Source organism: Drosophila ananassae, chromosome 2R, assembly GCF_017639315.1.
Source record: "Drosophila ananassae strain 14024-0371.13 chromosome 2R, ASM1763931v2, whole genome shotgun sequence".
Lineage (NCBI taxonomy): Eukaryota > Metazoa > Arthropoda > Insecta > Diptera > Drosophilidae > Drosophila > Drosophila ananassae.
In genome coordinates this window covers 24,747,696-24,766,023 of record NC_057928.1, presented here as the reverse complement: position 1 = coordinate 24,766,023, position 18,328 = coordinate 24,747,696, and the positions used below count along the sequence as shown (strand labels likewise).

Genomic DNA, 18,328 nt, shown 5'->3' with positions numbered 1-18,328 from the left:
ATTCTAAAATCATAATTTATTAGAAGATTCAAAAAATATATATATTTTTAAATTTAAAAAAGATGGTTTAGTAGTTTTCCGTTGGTCCAAAGTAAGTCCATTTTGTTTGGCTGGGTCTGGTCACACTGAGAATAACATAGGAGGACGTTGGCGTTGTTGTTGGTCTGGGTTGTGAATCAAAATAAGAAACGAACAAGTTGCTCAAAACTACTTGTATTAAAAAAGAGGAAAAAGAAGAACTTTAATTATTAGTAATAAGGGGACAAAAATTTCAATTTAACAAAGTTTAAAATGGGTTGTGCCGAAAGCAAGGATGAGGAGGGTCAGGGCCAAAATAATGGGCCTAAATACCGGTCCTGCACCGACATCTGCTGGCTGGTTATTTACATTATATTCTGGTTGTTTTTGGTGAGTACTTGCCTTGTTATTTCCTATTTGAATATATTTTAGAGAAAAAGTGTATCAAGAAAGTGAAAGCTGGGAGATCACTAGATATACTCAAATGCGTTTCTTTGTTTCCATGTATGTGTGCGGTTTTTTACGCGCGGTTTATGAGGAGACTGTCTGTGCACTGAAAAAAAAGCAGCTTGTTTTTTAACCAAATTAACTTAAAATAGTTGAAATTGTTAATCACAAAAATAAAAAATTACTGAGTAAAAATATAAGTATAATAAAAAATATAAAGAACTGAGTTTTTTGTGTAACGTTAGTAAAAAAACCGTTATACAGTAAGCACAACAGTAAGTTTATAACTTCTATACTTTTATGTAAATAAAAAATATTTGAACAGATCGTGTTAACCTACTGAATAGCTCCCATACTGTCATAAAATAAATGCAAATATAGATAATATTTTTTTCTCCAAGTACTTGTTACCTATTAGATGGTGAGGCATTCCATGTCGTCATCACTGGCACATGAGTGGAATTGTTAATTCCGTTAATGAATTCGATGATATATCATTCGGCCTTAGCCTAGAAGTAGAACTACAACTAAATCTACATGAAATGAACCAATTTTGGCTTGTCCAGTGTCCTACCACTCCTTGAAAGCATTTCCATGCCATCTATTCGCATGGGTATGTCCAGTAGTCCACCATCACCACCAGAGCGATTATAATAATAATGCCCCTTGACATGAAATGGTCGTGGGCGTTGGCAGCTTTAACAATTCGCCATCTCCCTTCCGCCGCGCGACTTTAATTCACATTAAATAATTGAGCTCCTGTGTTTATTTGCAGATTGTGATAGCGATATTTTCGTTTGTGTATGGAAATCCACTCCGCATTATAAACGGCTACGACTCCTTCGGAAACACCTGTGGCGTTAAGCACAATGAAAAGTTTCAGGGCTTTCCTCTTTCCGGTTTAAACACGCTAGACAAGCCGGAGCTTTTCTATTTCGACAACAAGGAGCTGAAAAAGTCCTTGAAGGTGTGCGTCAAGTCCTGCCCGGCCAAGAACATTGAGAAGGGTAGTGACTTGTTCGATTACTTCACCCAAACTGGCAACCAGCTCTGCAAATATGACTTCAATATGGAACAGATCAGGGCGGCGGGCAAGGACGACAAGACCTTTAATTTCCTGGGGCCTTGTCCTACACTCCCAGTGGCCGCCAGGTTGGTTCTTTGACATCTCATTTTTCTGCCTTATTTTACAATTTTTATTTTAGCTCGCCCGTTCTTCATCGATGCGTTCCAAAGGGTACTGGTGAAAAGGTTCAAAACTTCTATGACATGCTCAACAACTGGGATGTGGCTCAGCAGTTTTTGGGAGACATCTATTCTACCTGGCACATCATTGCCATGGTCTGTGGAATAGCTCTACGTAAGAATAAATTGTTAAATCAAACAAAATCCAATCTAAACTTATTGTTTCTGTTTAGTCATTTCCATTGCCCTGGTAACCATGATGCACTGGCTCTCTCGCATCGTCTCCTGGGTCATTTGTGTCTTAGTTATAGTGGCCAGTGTGGGCCTCACAGCCGCTCTTTGGTATGCCTACTATAACATCCGCTACAAATCGGGCATCAACACCCAATATTCGTTGCTGGAGGAGTTTGTGCGCAATCAGCAGGCTGTCCTGACCCTAGCCGTCTTAGCCACCATAACTATGGTATAGTTGTAGGGCCAATTGTAGTTTCTTTCTTATTGAAATGTGTTTTCCAGATTATCCTCGTAGTGGTCATTTACTTTTTGAAGAACAAGTTGTCTGGGTTGTCGGCTCTATTCGAGGAGGCTGGGCAGTGTATGATGAATCTGCCAGGACTTTTAATTGCTCCGCTGCTGGCTTTTCTTGTACTTGTGGCCTTTTTGAGCTTTTGGGTAGCGGTGGTGATCTGCCTGGCCACATCAAGCTCCCCTGGCCAGAGTCCCATTGCTCTCTTCGACAACACAGCAGCTCAAAAGCAACCCTTGCCAGCAAATGCCGTTTTCGTTGCCAACAATTCTAGCCTCAACGATGGTCGAAGTAAGTAAAAATACATTTTATTATATAATATTTGATTGGGCAGTTTATTAAATTTCCTGTAAAAGAAAACAAGATGGAGTTGGAAGGTTGGGCAAGAAATTGAAATTCAAATAATCTGAAACTTTATATTTTTGCTTTTTGTGATAATTTTAAAATGTGATTTGGTGAATAAGTAAGTCTATTATTTAAGATTAATGTTTTTTTTTAGAATTTTTTAACTTCTATGTGTAATATTTCTATACTATCATTTAAGTTTTTTTGTATTTTAATGTTTTTAACTTCTATGTGTATTTTCTCAATCACTTTTTTATCCAATTTGTATATACAATTATTAGAAATATTCATTTATGTTTCTGAGATACTAATCCAATACTTTCCCTGCAGCTATTGCTCGTGTAGAATATGATGATGCTGGTGTCCTGCGTAGCATGTTCTGGATCTATGTGGTGGGTCTCATTTGGACGGTGGAGTTCATTTTTGCCTGCCAGCAGTTTGCTTTAGCCGCCGCCGTCGCATTTTGGTATTTTGGGAAGCCAACGACAACGCCCACGATCTATGCCATTGGAAAATTGATCAAGTATCACCTGGGTACCGTGGCCAAAGGATCGTTTGTGATAACTCTCTTCAAGATTCCCCGCTTGATTCTTACTTATCTTTATGCCAAGTAGGTTACTGCCTTTTGGTTATTTAATTCATACTAATTTAATTTCATTTAAAGATTGAAAAAAGGCGAGGACAAGGGTTCGGAGTGCGCCGCCTGCTGTTTGAAGTGCTGTATTTGCGGCTTCTGGCTGCTGGAGAAGTTCATTCGCTTCCTCAACCACAATGCTTATACTGTGGTGGCCATTGAGTCGATTAACTTCTGTCCCGCTGCTGGCATTGTGAGTTCGAAACGTGAAACACTCTTCATGTAACATCGAGAATAACATTTTGTATCTATTATTTTATAGGCCTGGAATGCAATGGCCACAAATGTGTTGCAAGTGGCCACCATCAACAGCGTGGGCGATTTCATCCTGTTCCTTGGAAAGGTTGTGGTGGCCGCACTGTCCGGCCTTATTGGCATCTTTATGCTCAAAGATATGCCCGGCCTCAACTTCTACATGGCTCCCGTCATCATCATCATTATATTCTCATTCTTCATTGCCCACATTATTCTATCACTGTTTGAGGTAAGCTATAACACTACTTTTCAAAGCTATTAAATCTAAAATTGTTCTTCCAAAATAGATGGTGGTGGATACTCTATTCCTGTGCGTCTGCGAGGATAAAGCCATCAATGGACGCGCTGGTCGCTGGGCGCAGAGCAACCTGGCCAAGTTGGTGGGCGAGGACCCACTGCAGCCTGGAGAGGAGCCGCCGGTCGAGGCCATCCGAATGATGCCCATCAACAAGCAGCCCTTCAGTATTACACGGCTACCTCCAACCGATTCCGAGGTGGCTCCCATGTCAGAGTAAAGTTCAAAGCCCCAAACTCAGCCCTCCCCCCCCGAAAACTCAACGCACATCTCATTAGGATGTTAATATTTATATAAACGTACCATACTCCGTCGCGACGTACAAAGCAGTTAAATGGGACTAACATAACTTGTAATCTTGTAATATTCAAACTTAAGAAGCACAGTTTGTAAATGTATTTATAAAATGTAATCAATTTTTTGTATCTTAATGTAAATGAGGCTTTTAGACCTTTTTCACACGTTTCACGGCCTTGGCTTTCTTTTGCGCAATAACTTCCTTGACGGCCTTTAGTTGCTTCTCCTTGATCTTCTTGGTGAGCGCTGCCTTGGGTGTTTTCTTCGCATTCTCCTCCTTCTTCTTCTTGGCTATCGCAGCTAGGATTTTGGCAGTTTCGACTGGATCATCATCTTCGAAGATTTCATCATTTTCAACGCCATCGTAGGCCCTCACTGGGCGTGTGGCCTCGTGCTGCACCTTTTGCTCCACTCGGTTCACATACTTGTCCTTGGCCGCCTTCTTCAACACCTGTCGCTGTTTGGCGGGACTAACGTAGTCGGGATTCTCCCATATGGTTTTTCCCGTGAATGAGCCGTCGAATATTTTCACCGGATTCATTACATAGCGTGGACCAACCTCAGACAATCCACCGTCTTCGGACAGGATCTGGAAGTTTCGGAACCAGATGCGATTATCCAGGTAGGTGAAGGTGTAAACGTGATCCACAAAGGGCTGGCTCTTGGGATGATGATTGGGCACCGAAAATGTCTGGACGAAGAGTTCCTTGAGGAGCTTCAAGTGCGGAAGCTCGTCAAATTTAGAGTCGAAAGACAGCAGAGGACGGGAACCCCGGAGGCAGTTACCAGTCATCTTTAGCTCAGCCATGGTGTGGATGTTTTCGATGAGGAACTTGGCCGATGGTCCCGTGGATCCCGTGGTATTGGACACCCACATGTATAGATCCCGCTTACGTCGTCCTTCGAATAGCATCGCCTTGTTACAGTGCTTCATCTCGCACATTTCGTTGATGACTGAAAGCGTCTTGGAGCGCTCCATTTTGGACTCGGCGCGGTGGTGGGGCATCAGTGTTTTGATGTCTCTCATGAGATGTCTGTCCCTGTGGCTGATTCCGCGGGCGGCGAAGACGAGGACTCTCTGTTTATTTACCCATTTTTCCTGTAATTTTAAGGCAGCGTTAGAAAATTCCCCTGGCGAAATTACTTAGCCACTTGCCTTTTTGGGAACTGGATCATCTGAAGGTCTCGTTGGGGGTAGCGGCGGATTCTCGTCCAGAGGCACTATCTCCAATTGTGGGGCCTTCTTCTGTTTTTTGTTATTGAATTTGCGACCCATCGTTATGATTTTAAATTAAAAAACTAAAGCTGCGATGCAAAACAACGTGGAGTTTGAATGAAAACAACCAGGGCTGACAAAACTGCGTTCCAGGGCGGCAACAGCACGTGCTAGGCAGAAATAGTAAAATTTTACAATACTGAAATACGAATCAAAAGGCGCCAACTTTTAAAATTTACATTTATTAGTTTAAAACTTTTTTCTTTGTAATTACATAAATATATATTATATTTAATCCTCCTCTTCATCCTCCAATCCTGGCTCCGGACACAGGCGACATCTGCTCTCGTTTATGCCATAATTTATGCAATGTTCACCCACGCACTCGCAGCAGCCATCATGAAACCATCTATAACTAGTGGCTCCTGTTTTAAGACAAGTTTGTCGGCACTTGTTCCAGGATGTGCAGTGATCAAGGTATAGAACCGTGCAATTCAAACCAGAACCAGGTTCATCTGTACTTGTGGAATCATCCAGTGGAAACGAAACAACACTCCAGCTGTAAGAGTATCCTTCATTGGGAGACGATGACATGGCTCTGAACAGAGCAGACGCTCCCTCGAACTCTTCGGTGTGCGATTTTTTTTGCATTTCTGCCAAGCCAGCTAAAACTAAATTTAGAGCTAAAAGATTCAATAAGGTTTTCACCAGTGTAAGTTTCATGTTGGAACACTGAGTATAACTGAGGAATCATGTGTGGGGCAGGTTACTTATAAACGATTTCAAAGGGACAGGTAAGAAATTGATAAACAGCAGGTAGCAAAGACACTGCAGCTGCTTCAAATCTGGGTTATTTTACCATAATTTCAGAACCAAAAAATACAATAAAGGGATTTAACATACTTCTGCCTGTTAAAAGGCATAGTAGGCATAGGCATGGAGTTCAGGACCGACGATATTATAAATGAAGTCTGAAAATTCATATCATCTTCAACAGCGGACGATATTTAATGAAAAAAAGTATTACACGGTAAATAAAAATCAACGACGTAAGTGAAGTATACTTGATTTCCGCGCATTTATTTATGAAATCAAAATTCAAAATTCCGGAATATAAGAAATATTTCAAAAAATGTTTGACATGTTTTGCTAACAGTCAAATAACAGTCAAATAACAAAATATAAGATATCAAATAACAGTCAAATAACAAAATATAAGATATCACGGTATATTATTTCGAAAACTCAAAAAAATAACTATAATATTAGGATGCATTTTACACATGATTCACTACTAAATTTACTAAAAGTCTTGTTATTCATTAATTTAATTCGTTGTTCTATATTTTGTGTTTATTTTATTCCACCATATTTCTTATATAGTTTTGGGCATACTGGTATTTTTCAAAAAGGCGAATACGACCACATCTTTTTTGTGTATACGCCATCAATAACTGCAGAATATAATTTTCTGAATTTTGCGAAAAAATATCTGGAACAAAAACAAGAATTATGTCTGACTATCGTTCTCAATCTCGCGGCGGCGGACGCGGAAACAATCCGGAATATTCCAATGACGATGATCCGCCAATGTCCCGCCTGTTTATCATCTGCAATAAGGCTCATACTGAGGAGGATTTCCGAGAAGCCTTTTCTCCCTTTGGGGAGATTGACGATATCTGGGTGGTGAAAGATAAGCACACACAAGAAAACAAGGGCATTGCCTATGTCAAGTTTGCAAAAACATCCGATGCGGCCAAGGCGCAGGAGGAGATGAATGGCAAGACCATCGGAAAGATGGACAGGACACTTAAGGTCCTGGTGGCGGCAAAGTAAGTTGTGGCTTTTGGGATGTTTGACATTTGACTAATTATTTAATCTTGTAGCCGGAACCAGGGTTCCAACAAATCTGAAAACGAACATGAGAAGTACGTGAGACTGTTCATTGTGATTCCGAAGACTGCTACTGAGGAGGATATTCGTGATGAGTTCGCCCAGTGGGGGGATGTGGAGTCGGTGACTATTGTGAAGGAGAAGAACAACGGCCCCCCTAAAGGTTTCGGCTATGTCCGCTTCACCAAGTGCGTATCTAATGCAGTGTGACATATTCAATGGACGTTTCTTATAATCTTAATTTTCTGCCGGTCAGATTTTACTACGCTGCCGTGGCCTTCGAAAACTGTTCTGCGAAGTACAAGGCTGTGTTCGCGGAGCCAAAGGGATCAACTCGCAATCAGAGGGATCAATATGGCCGCTTGCCTGATGACAGCCCCATGTACGGTGGCTCAGGTCGTGGTGGTAACAATTACAATGGCAGTGGTGGAGGCAATGGCGGAGGCGGTAGCTTCAACAATGACTGGAATGTATCTGCCAACAACGACATGTCCGCCTTTCTGCGAATGCAAAATGTTCCGGTCGCCCAACCCTCCTGCCTGGAGGTTATTGTCAGCACATGCGTTAACCAGGACCAGCTGTGGCGGCTTTTTGATATTATTCCCGGTCTAGATTACTGTCAGATCATGCGCGAACGTAATTTTGTAGTTTATTTTTGTTTTTAAGGATCAGTAGTAAAAATGTTCTTATTTTAGATGGGCCCCGCACCAATGAGGCCTTGGTTGTGTACAACAATCCCGAAGCTGCCATATATGCAAAGTAATTACATTCACCCCTTCCCCTCACATGTAATTATATATATTTTCCTTAGGGACAAACTTCATGGACTGGAGTATCCTGTCGGCGAACGTATTATCGTAAAAGTCAACGGCATGAGCTCGGCTCGAATGGACACCTCCTTTATTGACAGTAAGAATCAAGAGTCAAGAACCTTGATATAGTTTTCATTCAATCATGTCTTTATAGAACGCACCAAGAAGGATGCCATATGCAGCGTGCCGCTGCCTCCCTCTCAGCCACTGGCCTCACCGGATGCCCAGATTGCTCAGCGGCTTTTCATTGTGCTTTCAGCGGTAAGTACCACATTGCCATGCATAATATTAATAATATTTACTTGTTCTCTTTGAAAATGCAGAATCTACCGCATTCCATTTTGAAAAACGTATTCTCGTGCTGGAGTGGACTGATTGATGTTTACCTGCTTCCCAACAAGAACTGCGGCTACGTCAAGTACGCGGAAGCAGAGAGCGCACAGATGGCCATAAGCGTCCTTAACGGGGCCGAGATCTGTGGCGCCAAGATAAAGGTAAGAGGTAGTCGGCAGCAGAACTAACACAACTAACACCATCTTTCTTCAGGTTATGGAAGCCGAGGAGCGAAGTGGTTCTGGCGACGACAATGATAATGGCCGCAAGCGTCTGAGGCGCAACTAAGCGTAAGTACTTTGATATACTGCTTGCATCCCGTACCTTTAAATTTAGCCAGTTGGAAAGTGTGGGTTGTGCCGTTGTCCGAGGTAAGTTGTTCAAATTCCAAATCAGAGACCCAACTATAAGAAATATGCAAAAACGCAAACGACTAAAGCTTGCGTCTAGACTTTTTTGTTTGAAGAACCATCATATGCAAACCTGCGCAGTGGCCCGTGGCTGTTGGCGATCATAATAAGCCTAAACATTTTTCTTTCTATTCACAGACCGTTGACAAGAAAGAACTAACAGAGAACGCATTGTACGAGTACGAAACTTACTTCAGAGAACCACATACAGACCAACGCAAAAAACAAATAAGAACCACTTTAAAACCAACCGATAACCAGTACACTCACAACGGAAAGCTACAAAAACCACGAAGACTGGAAACGGAACACGATGACCAGAAACGGATAACGATGACCGGGTACAAAGAACGGTGGAACAGAAATCTACCAATTCAACACACCATAACCCGAACAATTGACTAACTGAAGTTGGCTCGTACAGAGCACTCTAAGAATGACCCATACCTTAAGACCTTTAAACGGAGCCAACGAAACCACAAGGCTTGCTTCGCACTCAAGCTCGTATTATTATATACTGCAAACGAACTCTACAAACGTGTACTATTTTCTATCATATTCGACAGGATAAGATAAAACGAGGAACTAAAATATTATGAACGTAGTGACTATTCCTTGGAGCACTTAGATTTAGGCTAAACTGAAAATATTCTTTAATATATGAATATGCATATATAACTTTGTAATCCCATATATTGGTATTAATAAATGGAACTACAATATAAGTGGTTGCTTAATTCTTTTTTTGGGAAAGGGAGAAATGGACAAATTCAAATCGTTTGATTAAACATAGAGAATTTAAAACGATGAAAAGCGCTTGGAAGGCCAATATGACCCACTGCGAAGGCTATATCTTCGCCAATATCCATACGATTCTTAAGCGGGATACCTCAATCAATTTCTCGATTGATTCTCCATCATTTTGCATCAAAATCTCAGAACACAAAATGTTTGAGATTTGTTAAATTTTCAGGGAGTTCCCGTCAAAAATCTTCGATAGTGCATGAAGCCACTATATGGCCCCCAGCGAAGGCTATATCTTTGCCATTAATCATCCGATCCTTGAGCGGAATAGCTTAAACGATTTGTAGATCGATTCCCCATCAATCTGCATCAAAATCTGGAAACAAAATATTTTTTAGATTTTTCATCAAATTTTCTGGAGGGTCCCCTTCGAAAATCGAGAAAAGTGCCTGGAGCCACTATATGGCCCCCAGCGAAGGCTATATCTTTGCCAATTCTCATCAGATCCTTTAGCGGAATACCTTAAACGATTTGTAGATCGATTCCCCATCAATCTGCATCAAAATCTGGAAACAAAATATTTTTTAGATTTTTCATCAAATTTTCTGGAGGGTCCCCTTCGAAAATCGGGAAAAGTGCAAGGAGCCACTATTTGGCCCCCAGCGAAGGCTATATCTTTGCCAATTCTCATCAGATCCTTTAGCGGAATACCTTAAACGATTTGTAGATCGATTCCCCATCAATCTGCATCAAAATCTGGAAACAAAATATTTTTTAGATTTTTCATCAAATTTTCTGGAGGGTCCCCTTCGAAAATCGGGAAAAGTGCAAGGAGCCACTATTTGGCCCCCAGCGAAGGCTATATCTTTGCCATTAATCATCCGATCCTTGAGCAGAATAGCTTAAACGATTCGTAGATCGATTCCCCATCAATCTGCATCAAAATCTGAGAACAACATATTTTTTACATTTTTCATCAATTTTTCTGGAGGGTCCTCTTTGAAAATCAAGAAAAGTGCATCGAGCCACTATTTGGCCCCCAGAGAAGGCTATATCTTTGCCATTAATCATCCGATCCTTGAGCAGAATAGTTTAAACGATTCGTAGATCGATTCCCCATCAATCTGCATCAAAATCTGAGAACAACATATTTTTTACATTTTTCATCAATTTTTCTGGAGGGTCCTCTTTGAAAATCAAGAAAAGTGCATCGAGCCACTATTTGGCCCCCAGCGAAGGCTATATCTTTGCCATTAATCATCCGATCCTTGAGCAGAATAGCTTAAACGATTCGTAGATCGATTCCCCATCAATCTGCATCAAAATCTGAGAACAAAATATTTTTTAAATTTTTCATCAATTTTGCTGGAGGGTCCCCTTTGAAAATCAAGAAAAGTGCAAGGAGCCACTATTTGGCCCCCAGAGAAGGCTATATCTTTGCCATTAATCGTCCGATCCTTGAGCAGAAAAGCTTTAACGATTCGTAGATCGATTCCCCATCAATCTGCATCAAAATCTGAGAACAACATATTTTTTACATTTTTCATCAATTTTTCTGGAGGGTCCCCTTTGAAAATCAAGAAAAGTGCATCGAGCCACTATTTGGCCCCCAGCGAAGGCTATATCTTTGCCATTAATCATCCGATCCTTGAGCAGAATAGCTTAAACGATTCGTAGATCGATTCCCCATCAATCTGCATCAAAATCTGAGAACAACTTATTTTTTAGATTTTTCATCAATTTGTCTGGTGGGTCCCCTTTGAAAATCTAGAAAAGTGCAAGGAGCCACTATAAGCGGAATACCTTAAAAGATTTGTGAATCGATTCTTCACAAATCTGCACCACAATCTGCGAGAAAATGATTTATTTCGATTTTTTTATTTAAATTTAAAAAAAAAATGTTTTTTTACATACTAAAAAAATACCATCATGCTGATATTTCAAGGTGCAGTATTTAACTGTAGCAAGGTCTCATTAATCTCTAGTTTGCACAGTTGGCAGCACTACCAGCTGAGTTGTAGGACTTTTGTTTAGATTTTCAATTAACTTAGTTTAATATTAATTTATTAATCAACTAATTGAATAAATCCAACTAAAATGGATCCTGCACTGCTTCGCGAACGCGAGGCGTTCAAAAAACGGGCAATGGCCACGCCCACGTAAGTTAACCAGAAACTCCATGTGGCATCGAATCTTTCATCTTCAATTGCGTTGCTTTTTATTTTCATTTAGCGTTGAGAAGAAGGCCAAAGTAGATCGCCCACTCCAGCCCCCTTCCAGCGATGATTCCAAGCGGAGAATGCGTCCGCCCACAGCGCCCAAGCTGGATGCCAATACGTACGTTGCAAGTGTTGACCATTTCAGATTTAGGATCTTTGATCTAATGGTAAATCCCATTGTTTTCAGGTACAAGACTATGTCCGGTAGCTCGCAGTACCGCTTTGGAGTACTGGCAAAGATCGTGAAGTTCATGCGGACACGCCATCAGGATGGAGACGATCACCCTCTCACCATAGAAGAGATTCTGGACGAGACAAATCAACTGGATATCGGGCAATCAGTGAAGAACGTAGGTCTATCTAAGCAATCAAGACTAGTACTCATAATTTATTTTATCCATTGCAGTGGCTTTCAGGGGAAGCGTTGAACAACAACCCCAAAATAGACGTTAGTCCTTGTGGCTCAAAGTTTAGCTTTAAGCCCGTGTACAAAATAAAGGACGGCAAAAGTCTAATGCGTCTGCTGAAGCAGCATGATTTGAAGGGCTTGGGTGGAGTTCTTCTGGAGGATGTGCAAGAATCCCTGCCACATTGCGAGAAAGTTTTAAAGAACAGAGCTGCAGAGATCCTCTTCATCATCAGGCCTATAGATAAAAAGAAGATACTTTTCTATAACGATAGAACCGCAAACTTTTCGGTAATATAAACCTTTTTAAGCTATTAGTATTATTAAGTAACTTAATATTTATATCTTTTTTAGGTGGATGAAGATTTTCAGAAACTGTGGCGATCGGCCACCGTCGACGCCATGGATGATGCTAAAATCGATGAGTACCTTGAGAAGCAGGGAATCCGTTCTATGCAGGATCATGGGCTCAAGAAACCAGTGCCTAAGCGAAAGAAGGCCGCCAACAAGAAGCGGCAATTCAAGAAACCCAGAGACAACGAACATTTGGCTGATGTTCTGGAAACGTATGAGGACAACACGTTAACTCAGAAAGGAGTGAATCCCACGTAGAAATAGTGTTATCTAGATTAGGAAATAAAGAATTAACTCTCAATGGAACAAGTACATTTAAATTAAAACGTTATAAATTTAATCGCCAAATCTCGCAATATCACTGGGAGGTAGGAGCTAGGCATTCCTGAATTGTCGTTGCCGAAGACTCTTACCGAAGATTTATGAAACCCGATCGCTATCTGGTAGTGGCTTTGAACTTAGAAATACGACGCCAAGAGCAGGGAAAGATAGTTAAAAAGCAAAACTGTGTAATCTTGTCTTGACATACCCACAGACCGCCCTCCCATTCTCGCCTCTTCCGTTTCGATTGCAAATGCGTGTATGAGTGGGCCCGCAATCGATGCTGGTGGGCTGATAAATTGGCCATCGAGAGAAGCCATACCTTTAGTCGGAATTGAACAGCTCTGAAGCTAAGTTGGATCCTGATTTGGAGAAGGTAGGATGTGAAAAAACCCATTAATTAGAGTGTTTTTGGATAAAAAGTGTAAATAAGATTAAGAAACAAAATTAAAAGATTAAAAAAGATTGATTTTGAATCTAGTTTAAAAATAAAATCCAATTGTTTTAAATAATTGTGTTCTAAAAAAAAAGAAATATTCCAAAGCAGACTATACTATTTAATACTAAACTATTATTATTTAAATTTAACTCTATTATTTATTAAATAGAGTTAAACTATTTAATAAAAGTGAAAATCTGCAAAATTATTGTTTTCTTTTTTTGAAATAAGTTTCCTTGTTTAAACGTTACCTTGTTTTTTAAATAAATTAATATAATAATAAAATATAGTAATAAATATATTTTTAAATTATAACTAAAACAATTACAATAAAAAAAAAAAATAGGTGTTATATTGAAAAATTAAATATATATTGTGAATAAAAATTGCTAAAATGTATTGGCACTTGAAGGGTATCCAAAAACCGCTGCGCAGAAAATCAGGTTCTTTGTTTACATCGATTCGACGCTCTCTGGACGAAAAATGAAATCTCTATAAGGCGAAAACTTGTTTTGAAATAATCCATTTGCTCAATTATAATTCCCGAGGTGTCTCCAGTTGGCTTTGAGAGTTTCTGCGTTGAGGTTGACAAAATGAAGAGCAGTGCACTCGGACTGGCTCTGCTCCTGGCCCTGGTGTCTCAACTGACGGCCCACAAATCCGAGTGAGTATTGTTTTGCCTAAAAAAAACATATTAAATTAAAAAAATCACCAACTTTCTCTTTGTTTTTTGTATTTTAGAGACTTAATTTACGGCTATGAGTGCCGGAGTGGCTTGTGCAGGAAGGTGGAGCTCAGCGAGGAGAACTTCGCCCAGGCCATTAGCTTGCCCGTGTGCCGGCTGTTCTGTGGCAGCCAAATCGGTACCTTGTGGCCCCAGCCGACGGGCGCAGTGCGTCTGGATACGTTGATGCGCCAGGTGGACATCTCGTTCATCGACATCAATGTCAATGCCACCGTCCGCAAGGAGAAACTTTGGAGGGCGGCCGAGGAACGTTGGATGGAAATGCTTGAAGCCAAGATCCCAGATCGCAAGATTCTGGCCAGGGGTGGCTATCGTATGTCTGTGAATATCAATACCCCCGATGACCTGGCTCTGGCCAAACTCACCCTCGAAACCGATGAGAGCTATAATCTTGAAATCGATACTGATGCATCCGGTCATGTGCTGGCCAATATTACCGCTCGCAATTTCTTTGGTGCCCGCAACGGCCTGGAGACCCTGGCCCAGTTGATTGTTTATGATGACATCAGACGCGAAGTCCAGGTAACTGCGAATGTCTCTATTAGCGATGCCCCAGTGTACAAATGGCGCGGTCTGCTCCTGGACACCTCCCGAAACTACTACTCGGTGAAGTCTATCAAGAGGACATTGGGTAAGCTTTTGTCTTGGACATGTCAATAAATCAATTTCAATCCTCATTGTATTCTATCAACCTCATAGATGGAATGGCCTTGGTGAAACTGAACACCTTCCACTGGCACATTACGGACTCGCACAGTTTCCCCTTGGAGGTACGCAAGCGTCCGGAGCTCCTTAAGCTCGGAGCCTATTCACCCCGTCAGGTGTATACCCGCCGGGATGTGGCCGAGGTGGTGGAATACGGACGTGTGCGCGGAATCCGGGTGATGCCCGAATTCGATGCTCCTGCCCACGTTGGCGAGGGATGGCAGCACAAGAACATGACAGCCTGCTTTAACGCCCAGCCTTGGAAGGATTTCTGTGTGGAACCACCCTGTGGTCAGCTGGATCCTACCGTAAATGAAATGTACGACGTCTTGGAAGACATCTATGAGACAATGTTCGAGAAATTCGATCCCGATGTCTTCCATATGGGCGGGGATGAAGTGTCCACAAACTGCTGGAACAGCAGCCGGACTATCCGCAAATGGATGAAAAAGCAGGGATGGGGTCTCGCAACCGCTGACTTTATGCGGCTGTGGGGCCACTTCCAGAATGAGGCACTTGCTCGAGTGGACAAAGTGGCCAACAATTCACAGACGCCCATCATTCTATGGACCAGTGGTTTGACTGAGGAGCCCTTTATTGACGAGAACCTTAACCCAGAGCGTTACATCATTCAGATCTGGACAACGGGTGTCGATCCCAAGATTAAGAAGATCCTAGAGCGGGGCTATAAGATAATTGTATCCAACTATGATGCCTTGTACTTCGATTGTGGCGGCGCTGGCTGGGTCACAGATGGCAACAACTGGTGCTCCCCCTATATTGGCTGGCAGAAGGTGTACGACAACAATCTAAAGACCATTGCCGGCGACTATGAACACCATGTCTTGGGCGCTGAGGCCGCTATTTGGTCGGAGCAAATCGACGAGCACACGCTGGACAACCGTTTCTGGCCGAGAGCCAGCGCTATGGCTGAGCGTCTGTGGTCAAATCCCTCAACTGGATGGAAACAGGCCGAGTCCCGGTTGCTGCTTCATCGCGAACGGCTAGTGGAGAACGGGCTGGGAGCGGAGGCGGTGCAGCCGCAGTGGTGCCTCCAGAACGAGAATGAGTGTCCAATTGACGCGTACGATGCACAAGCCTGATCGGCGATAAGATTATGAACTGATAAAGGTCGCTATAATTATAGATACAGACGGAGCGGCGGTCGACTTTGGGTGGTCTTCCTCCTAATGGTGTCTGCTCTCTCTGCCTGAAATAAATGCAAGCTCAAAAGTGGCCTTACTCAAGTGACTTGTCGTTTATTATAAATTTCTTTTTTAGTATAAATGAGATTATTGGCCCTAGCTCCCGTTCCCTTCCGACCAAATCTGCGGAACCGGATTCGATGACAATTTTTTAAATTATAAAACTAAGTCAGAGCAGTAGAATGTTTAAAACCGTAGAAGCGGCTAGTTATTTTAAAGCATTAAAATTGCATATATTCCGATTCCACAAAATATGATTGGAACTAGGAACGGAGAGTTGATTAAGTTAATGCATTTAAATGGGGCTAAGCCGGTGGGGGCGTGTGTGGCCTCTGCCCAAGACATTAATTCGTGGACTCGAATATGTACGTATGAGTGTAAGAACTAAAAGCAGCATTTCCCCGTGCGCCAATGGATGGACTCTTTCTACTCGTTCCAATCCTCTTCGTTCCGTCCAAACTTGTAGATTAAGCTGGCAAAAAGGATGAACACGTTCTGGAGCAGCAGGGCAACGCCAAACCATCCATCCTTCTTATCTGTAGCGAATAATGGAGACATTCGTCATTACAGCTTTCCAGTTCCCCTCTAAGGAGGCTATTTCTTACCGTTGTTGATGAAGTCATCGATCATGACCCACACGGCGGCGATAATGGAAGCGAAGCCCATGAAAAAGCCCACCAATAGCCATATTTTGGCTATCCTGGCTCCCGACTCGGACGAATTGTGTTCTTCGGAAATCTACAAACAAAACAGAGGGTATGAGTCACTTGGATATACCCAAAAAGTTTTTTGTATTTACATGCTCTCCTTTGACGACGTTCACCATGCAAAAGCTGATGGTGCCGAAAATGCCTATGAAGACGTGTCCTGTGGTAATCTGGTGCTTGCCGTCGATAGACATTGCATCAATTAGGATCCACCATCCTACAAAGAACTGTGAAAAATATTCCAGTCAGATGGATACGGATGGCATTTGCGGATACACCCTTACCAGTAGTCCAGCGATGATGGACAAGTTCTTGTTCCTGGATGTTTCTTGTGTGAAGTAGCCCATAACATTCCCTAACACGCCCATTGTTAATCTTTTGAAACGTAATTTAGTTTATATTCCTATATTGGTTAGCAGGCAATAACAATGTTTGGAGATGAGCAGGACTCGATAACATTTGCTATCGATAGTGCGCACCGCTTCCGTAACCAGGTATTAAAGCCCGTTGGCCACACTTGGCCAATTAATTTTCACTTGTGCTTCTAGCTGTTGCATTCAGTAATATTTATTAAATAACACCGATCGTAGCGGCGCGAGTGTGTGCGTATGATTGTTGATTAGATAGAATTGTAGAAGGAACCCCCGGTCAAGATGCTAGTCATTAATACTTGCAAAATTGCCTCCAGACTGGCAATTCGCAGCCTCCAACTACGATCGCTGAACGCGTCGCGCACTTTCTCGACGGGATTGGCCCTGAAACAGAAAGATGTGTGAGTAGCCCTCGCCTCGTTTTCCATGAATGAAGTTCCATACCAACATAACTAATTAAACAAACCCCGTTTACAGAGTCAACGTAACGTTTGTGCGAGCCAACGGTGATAAGATCAAGGCGTCGGGCAAGGTGGGAGACTCGCTGCTGGACGTGGTGGTCAACAACAGTGTGGATCTGGACGGGTTTGGAGCCTGCGAAGGCACCCTGACGTGCTCCACTTGCCATCTTATCTTTAAGACCAATGACTACGAGAAACTACCCGACAAACCCGGCGATGAGGAGCTGGACATGCTGGACTTGGCTTATGAGCTGACGGACACCTCCCGCCTCGGCTGCCAGATAACGCTATCTAAGGACATGGATGGACTGGAGGTGCATGTGCCGTCCACCATCAACGACGCCCGCGCCGCGTAGACAGCCTAGAAAGCCCATTTGTTATACTTTTGTTGCAATTTTGAGTTTTAATTCGCTTTAGTTCAGCTAGATGTAGTCCAATATATTTGAAGGAAATCCTATGTATTGTCCCAGGGACACAAAGCTCAGACGGCTATTATAGATGCGTATTGTAAATTCAATCTTGGTTGAAATTTCCAGCGCTGTTGTTTTTAAAGTGTTTAAGCTCAAAGGGATCTAGATAAATATGTAAATATGTGTTCGCTAATAAATCTACATGTATTTTCTTAACTCTCTGTTTGTGATTTTATGGAATGTGCAGCGAATGATGATGATGGGAGTAAAGTTCTTGACTCCATGACTTCTAAAATGTTATTTAGCAAATGATACGACGAAACTCGTCTAGTTTTCCCTACTCACAATGACAACGCGCTTTTGGCGAGCTTTCATAGCGAGTGTTTTGATTTGAACTTTATGGAATACTTTGAATTTGTTTGTGTTCTGTGCCATAACGTACATATATTTTTAGCCAGATCCAAAACAAAGACCCCAAACGTCCACAAACTGTTATCATAGAAACAATTTCAACATTTTGATAAGGCTTGCAACAGCTTTGTTTGCCATTTAATATCGCCAACTGGCAAAATGAA

General features: G+C 42.0%; 8 protein-coding genes and 1 long non-coding RNA gene across 11 annotated transcripts; 5 read left to right on the top strand and 4 right to left on the bottom strand.

Moving 5' to 3' along the window:
• The first annotated feature begins 99 nt into the window (after positions 1-99).
• Positions 100-4,171, top strand: LOC6507684 (choline transporter-like 1). Its single transcript, XM_001956107.4, has 9 exons — positions 100-408; positions 1,241-1,617; positions 1,671-1,825; positions 1,884-2,113; positions 2,167-2,467; positions 2,852-3,131; positions 3,186-3,348; positions 3,418-3,639; positions 3,698-4,171. The coding sequence occupies exons 1-9, from the start codon at positions 292-294 to the stop codon at positions 3,923-3,925; spliced, it is 2,073 nt and encodes a 690-aa protein (XP_001956143.1). The 5' UTR covers positions 100-291; the 3' UTR covers positions 3,926-4,171.
• On the bottom strand, positions 406-1,243 carry LOC123257168. Its single transcript, XR_006507153.1, has 3 exons — positions 1,040-1,243; positions 877-986; positions 406-571 (listed from the first exon to the last, which is right to left on the bottom strand). It is a non-coding gene; the product is annotated as an uncharacterized LOC123257168 (long non-coding RNA).
• LOC6507372 (ribosome biogenesis protein BRX1 homolog) lies at positions 4,036-5,379 on the bottom strand. The gene is made up of 2 exons (XM_001956108.4): positions 5,159-5,379; positions 4,036-5,101 (listed from the first exon to the last, which is right to left on the bottom strand). Exons 1-2 carry the CDS (start codon positions 5,276-5,278, stop codon positions 4,151-4,153), a joined length of 1,071 nt encoding a protein of 356 aa, XP_001956144.1. The 5' UTR covers positions 5,279-5,379; the 3' UTR covers positions 4,036-4,150.
• A 65-nt stretch (positions 5,380-5,444) lies between these two features.
• On the bottom strand, positions 5,445-6,081 carry LOC6502813 (protein twisted gastrulation). Its single transcript, XM_001956109.4, has one exon. The coding sequence runs from the start codon at positions 5,939-5,941 to the stop codon at positions 5,510-5,512; it is 432 nt and encodes a 143-aa protein (XP_001956145.2). The 5' UTR covers positions 5,942-6,081; the 3' UTR covers positions 5,445-5,509.
• A 526-nt stretch (positions 6,082-6,607) lies between these two features.
• LOC6507685 (RNA-binding protein 45) lies at positions 6,608-9,391 on the top strand. The gene is made up of 9 exons (XM_001956110.4): positions 6,608-7,050; positions 7,105-7,299; positions 7,368-7,747; positions 7,807-7,870; positions 7,923-8,020; positions 8,078-8,184; positions 8,247-8,417; positions 8,470-8,546; positions 8,805-9,391. The coding sequence occupies exons 1-8, from the start codon at positions 6,731-6,733 to the stop codon at positions 8,542-8,544; spliced, it is 1,410 nt and encodes a 469-aa protein (XP_001956146.1). The 5' UTR covers positions 6,608-6,730; the 3' UTR covers positions 8,545-8,546; positions 8,805-9,391.
• Positions 9,392-11,383: 1,992 nt separating this feature from the next.
• Positions 11,384-12,730, top strand: LOC6507686 (general transcription factor IIE subunit 2). Its single transcript, XM_001956111.4, has 5 exons — positions 11,384-11,569; positions 11,643-11,747; positions 11,817-11,979; positions 12,036-12,326; positions 12,390-12,730. Exons 1-5 carry the CDS (start codon positions 11,508-11,510, stop codon positions 12,645-12,647), a joined length of 879 nt encoding a protein of 292 aa, XP_001956147.1. The 5' UTR covers positions 11,384-11,507; the 3' UTR covers positions 12,648-12,730.
• Positions 12,731-13,029: 299 nt separating this feature from the next.
• Positions 13,030-15,850, top strand: LOC6507687 (chitooligosaccharidolytic beta-N-acetylglucosaminidase). 3 transcript variants are annotated; one of them, XM_014909919.2, is made up of 4 exons: positions 13,030-13,086; positions 13,708-13,813; positions 13,891-14,525; positions 14,594-15,850. In XM_014909919.2, exons 2-4 carry the CDS (start codon positions 13,743-13,745, stop codon positions 15,700-15,702), a joined length of 1,815 nt encoding a protein of 604 aa, XP_014765405.1. In that variant the 5' UTR covers positions 13,030-13,086; positions 13,708-13,742; the 3' UTR covers positions 15,703-15,850. The 3 variants fall into 3 exon arrangements, with proteins under 3 accessions (XP_014765405.1, XP_001956148.2, XP_044570932.1); XM_001956112.4 differs by having other exon boundaries at positions 13,035-13,086; positions 13,698-13,813; XM_044714997.1 differs by having other exon boundaries at positions 13,054-13,086; positions 13,562-13,813.
• On the bottom strand, positions 15,843-16,971 carry LOC6507370 (transmembrane protein 50B). The gene is made up of 4 exons (XM_001956113.4): positions 16,796-16,971; positions 16,604-16,738; positions 16,410-16,542; positions 15,843-16,340 (listed from the first exon to the last, which is right to left on the bottom strand). The coding sequence occupies exons 1-4, from the start codon at positions 16,877-16,879 to the stop codon at positions 16,231-16,233; spliced, it is 462 nt and encodes a 153-aa protein (XP_001956149.1). The 5' UTR covers positions 16,880-16,971; the 3' UTR covers positions 15,843-16,230.
• A 55-nt stretch (positions 16,972-17,026) lies between these two features.
• On the top strand, positions 17,027-17,969 carry LOC6507688 (adrenodoxin-like protein 2, mitochondrial). Its single transcript, XM_001956114.3, has 2 exons — positions 17,027-17,283; positions 17,360-17,969. The coding sequence occupies exons 1-2, from the start codon at positions 17,165-17,167 to the stop codon at positions 17,697-17,699; spliced, it is 459 nt and encodes a 152-aa protein (XP_001956150.1). The 5' UTR covers positions 17,027-17,164; the 3' UTR covers positions 17,700-17,969.
• The last annotated feature ends 359 nt before the right edge of the window (positions 17,970-18,328 follow it).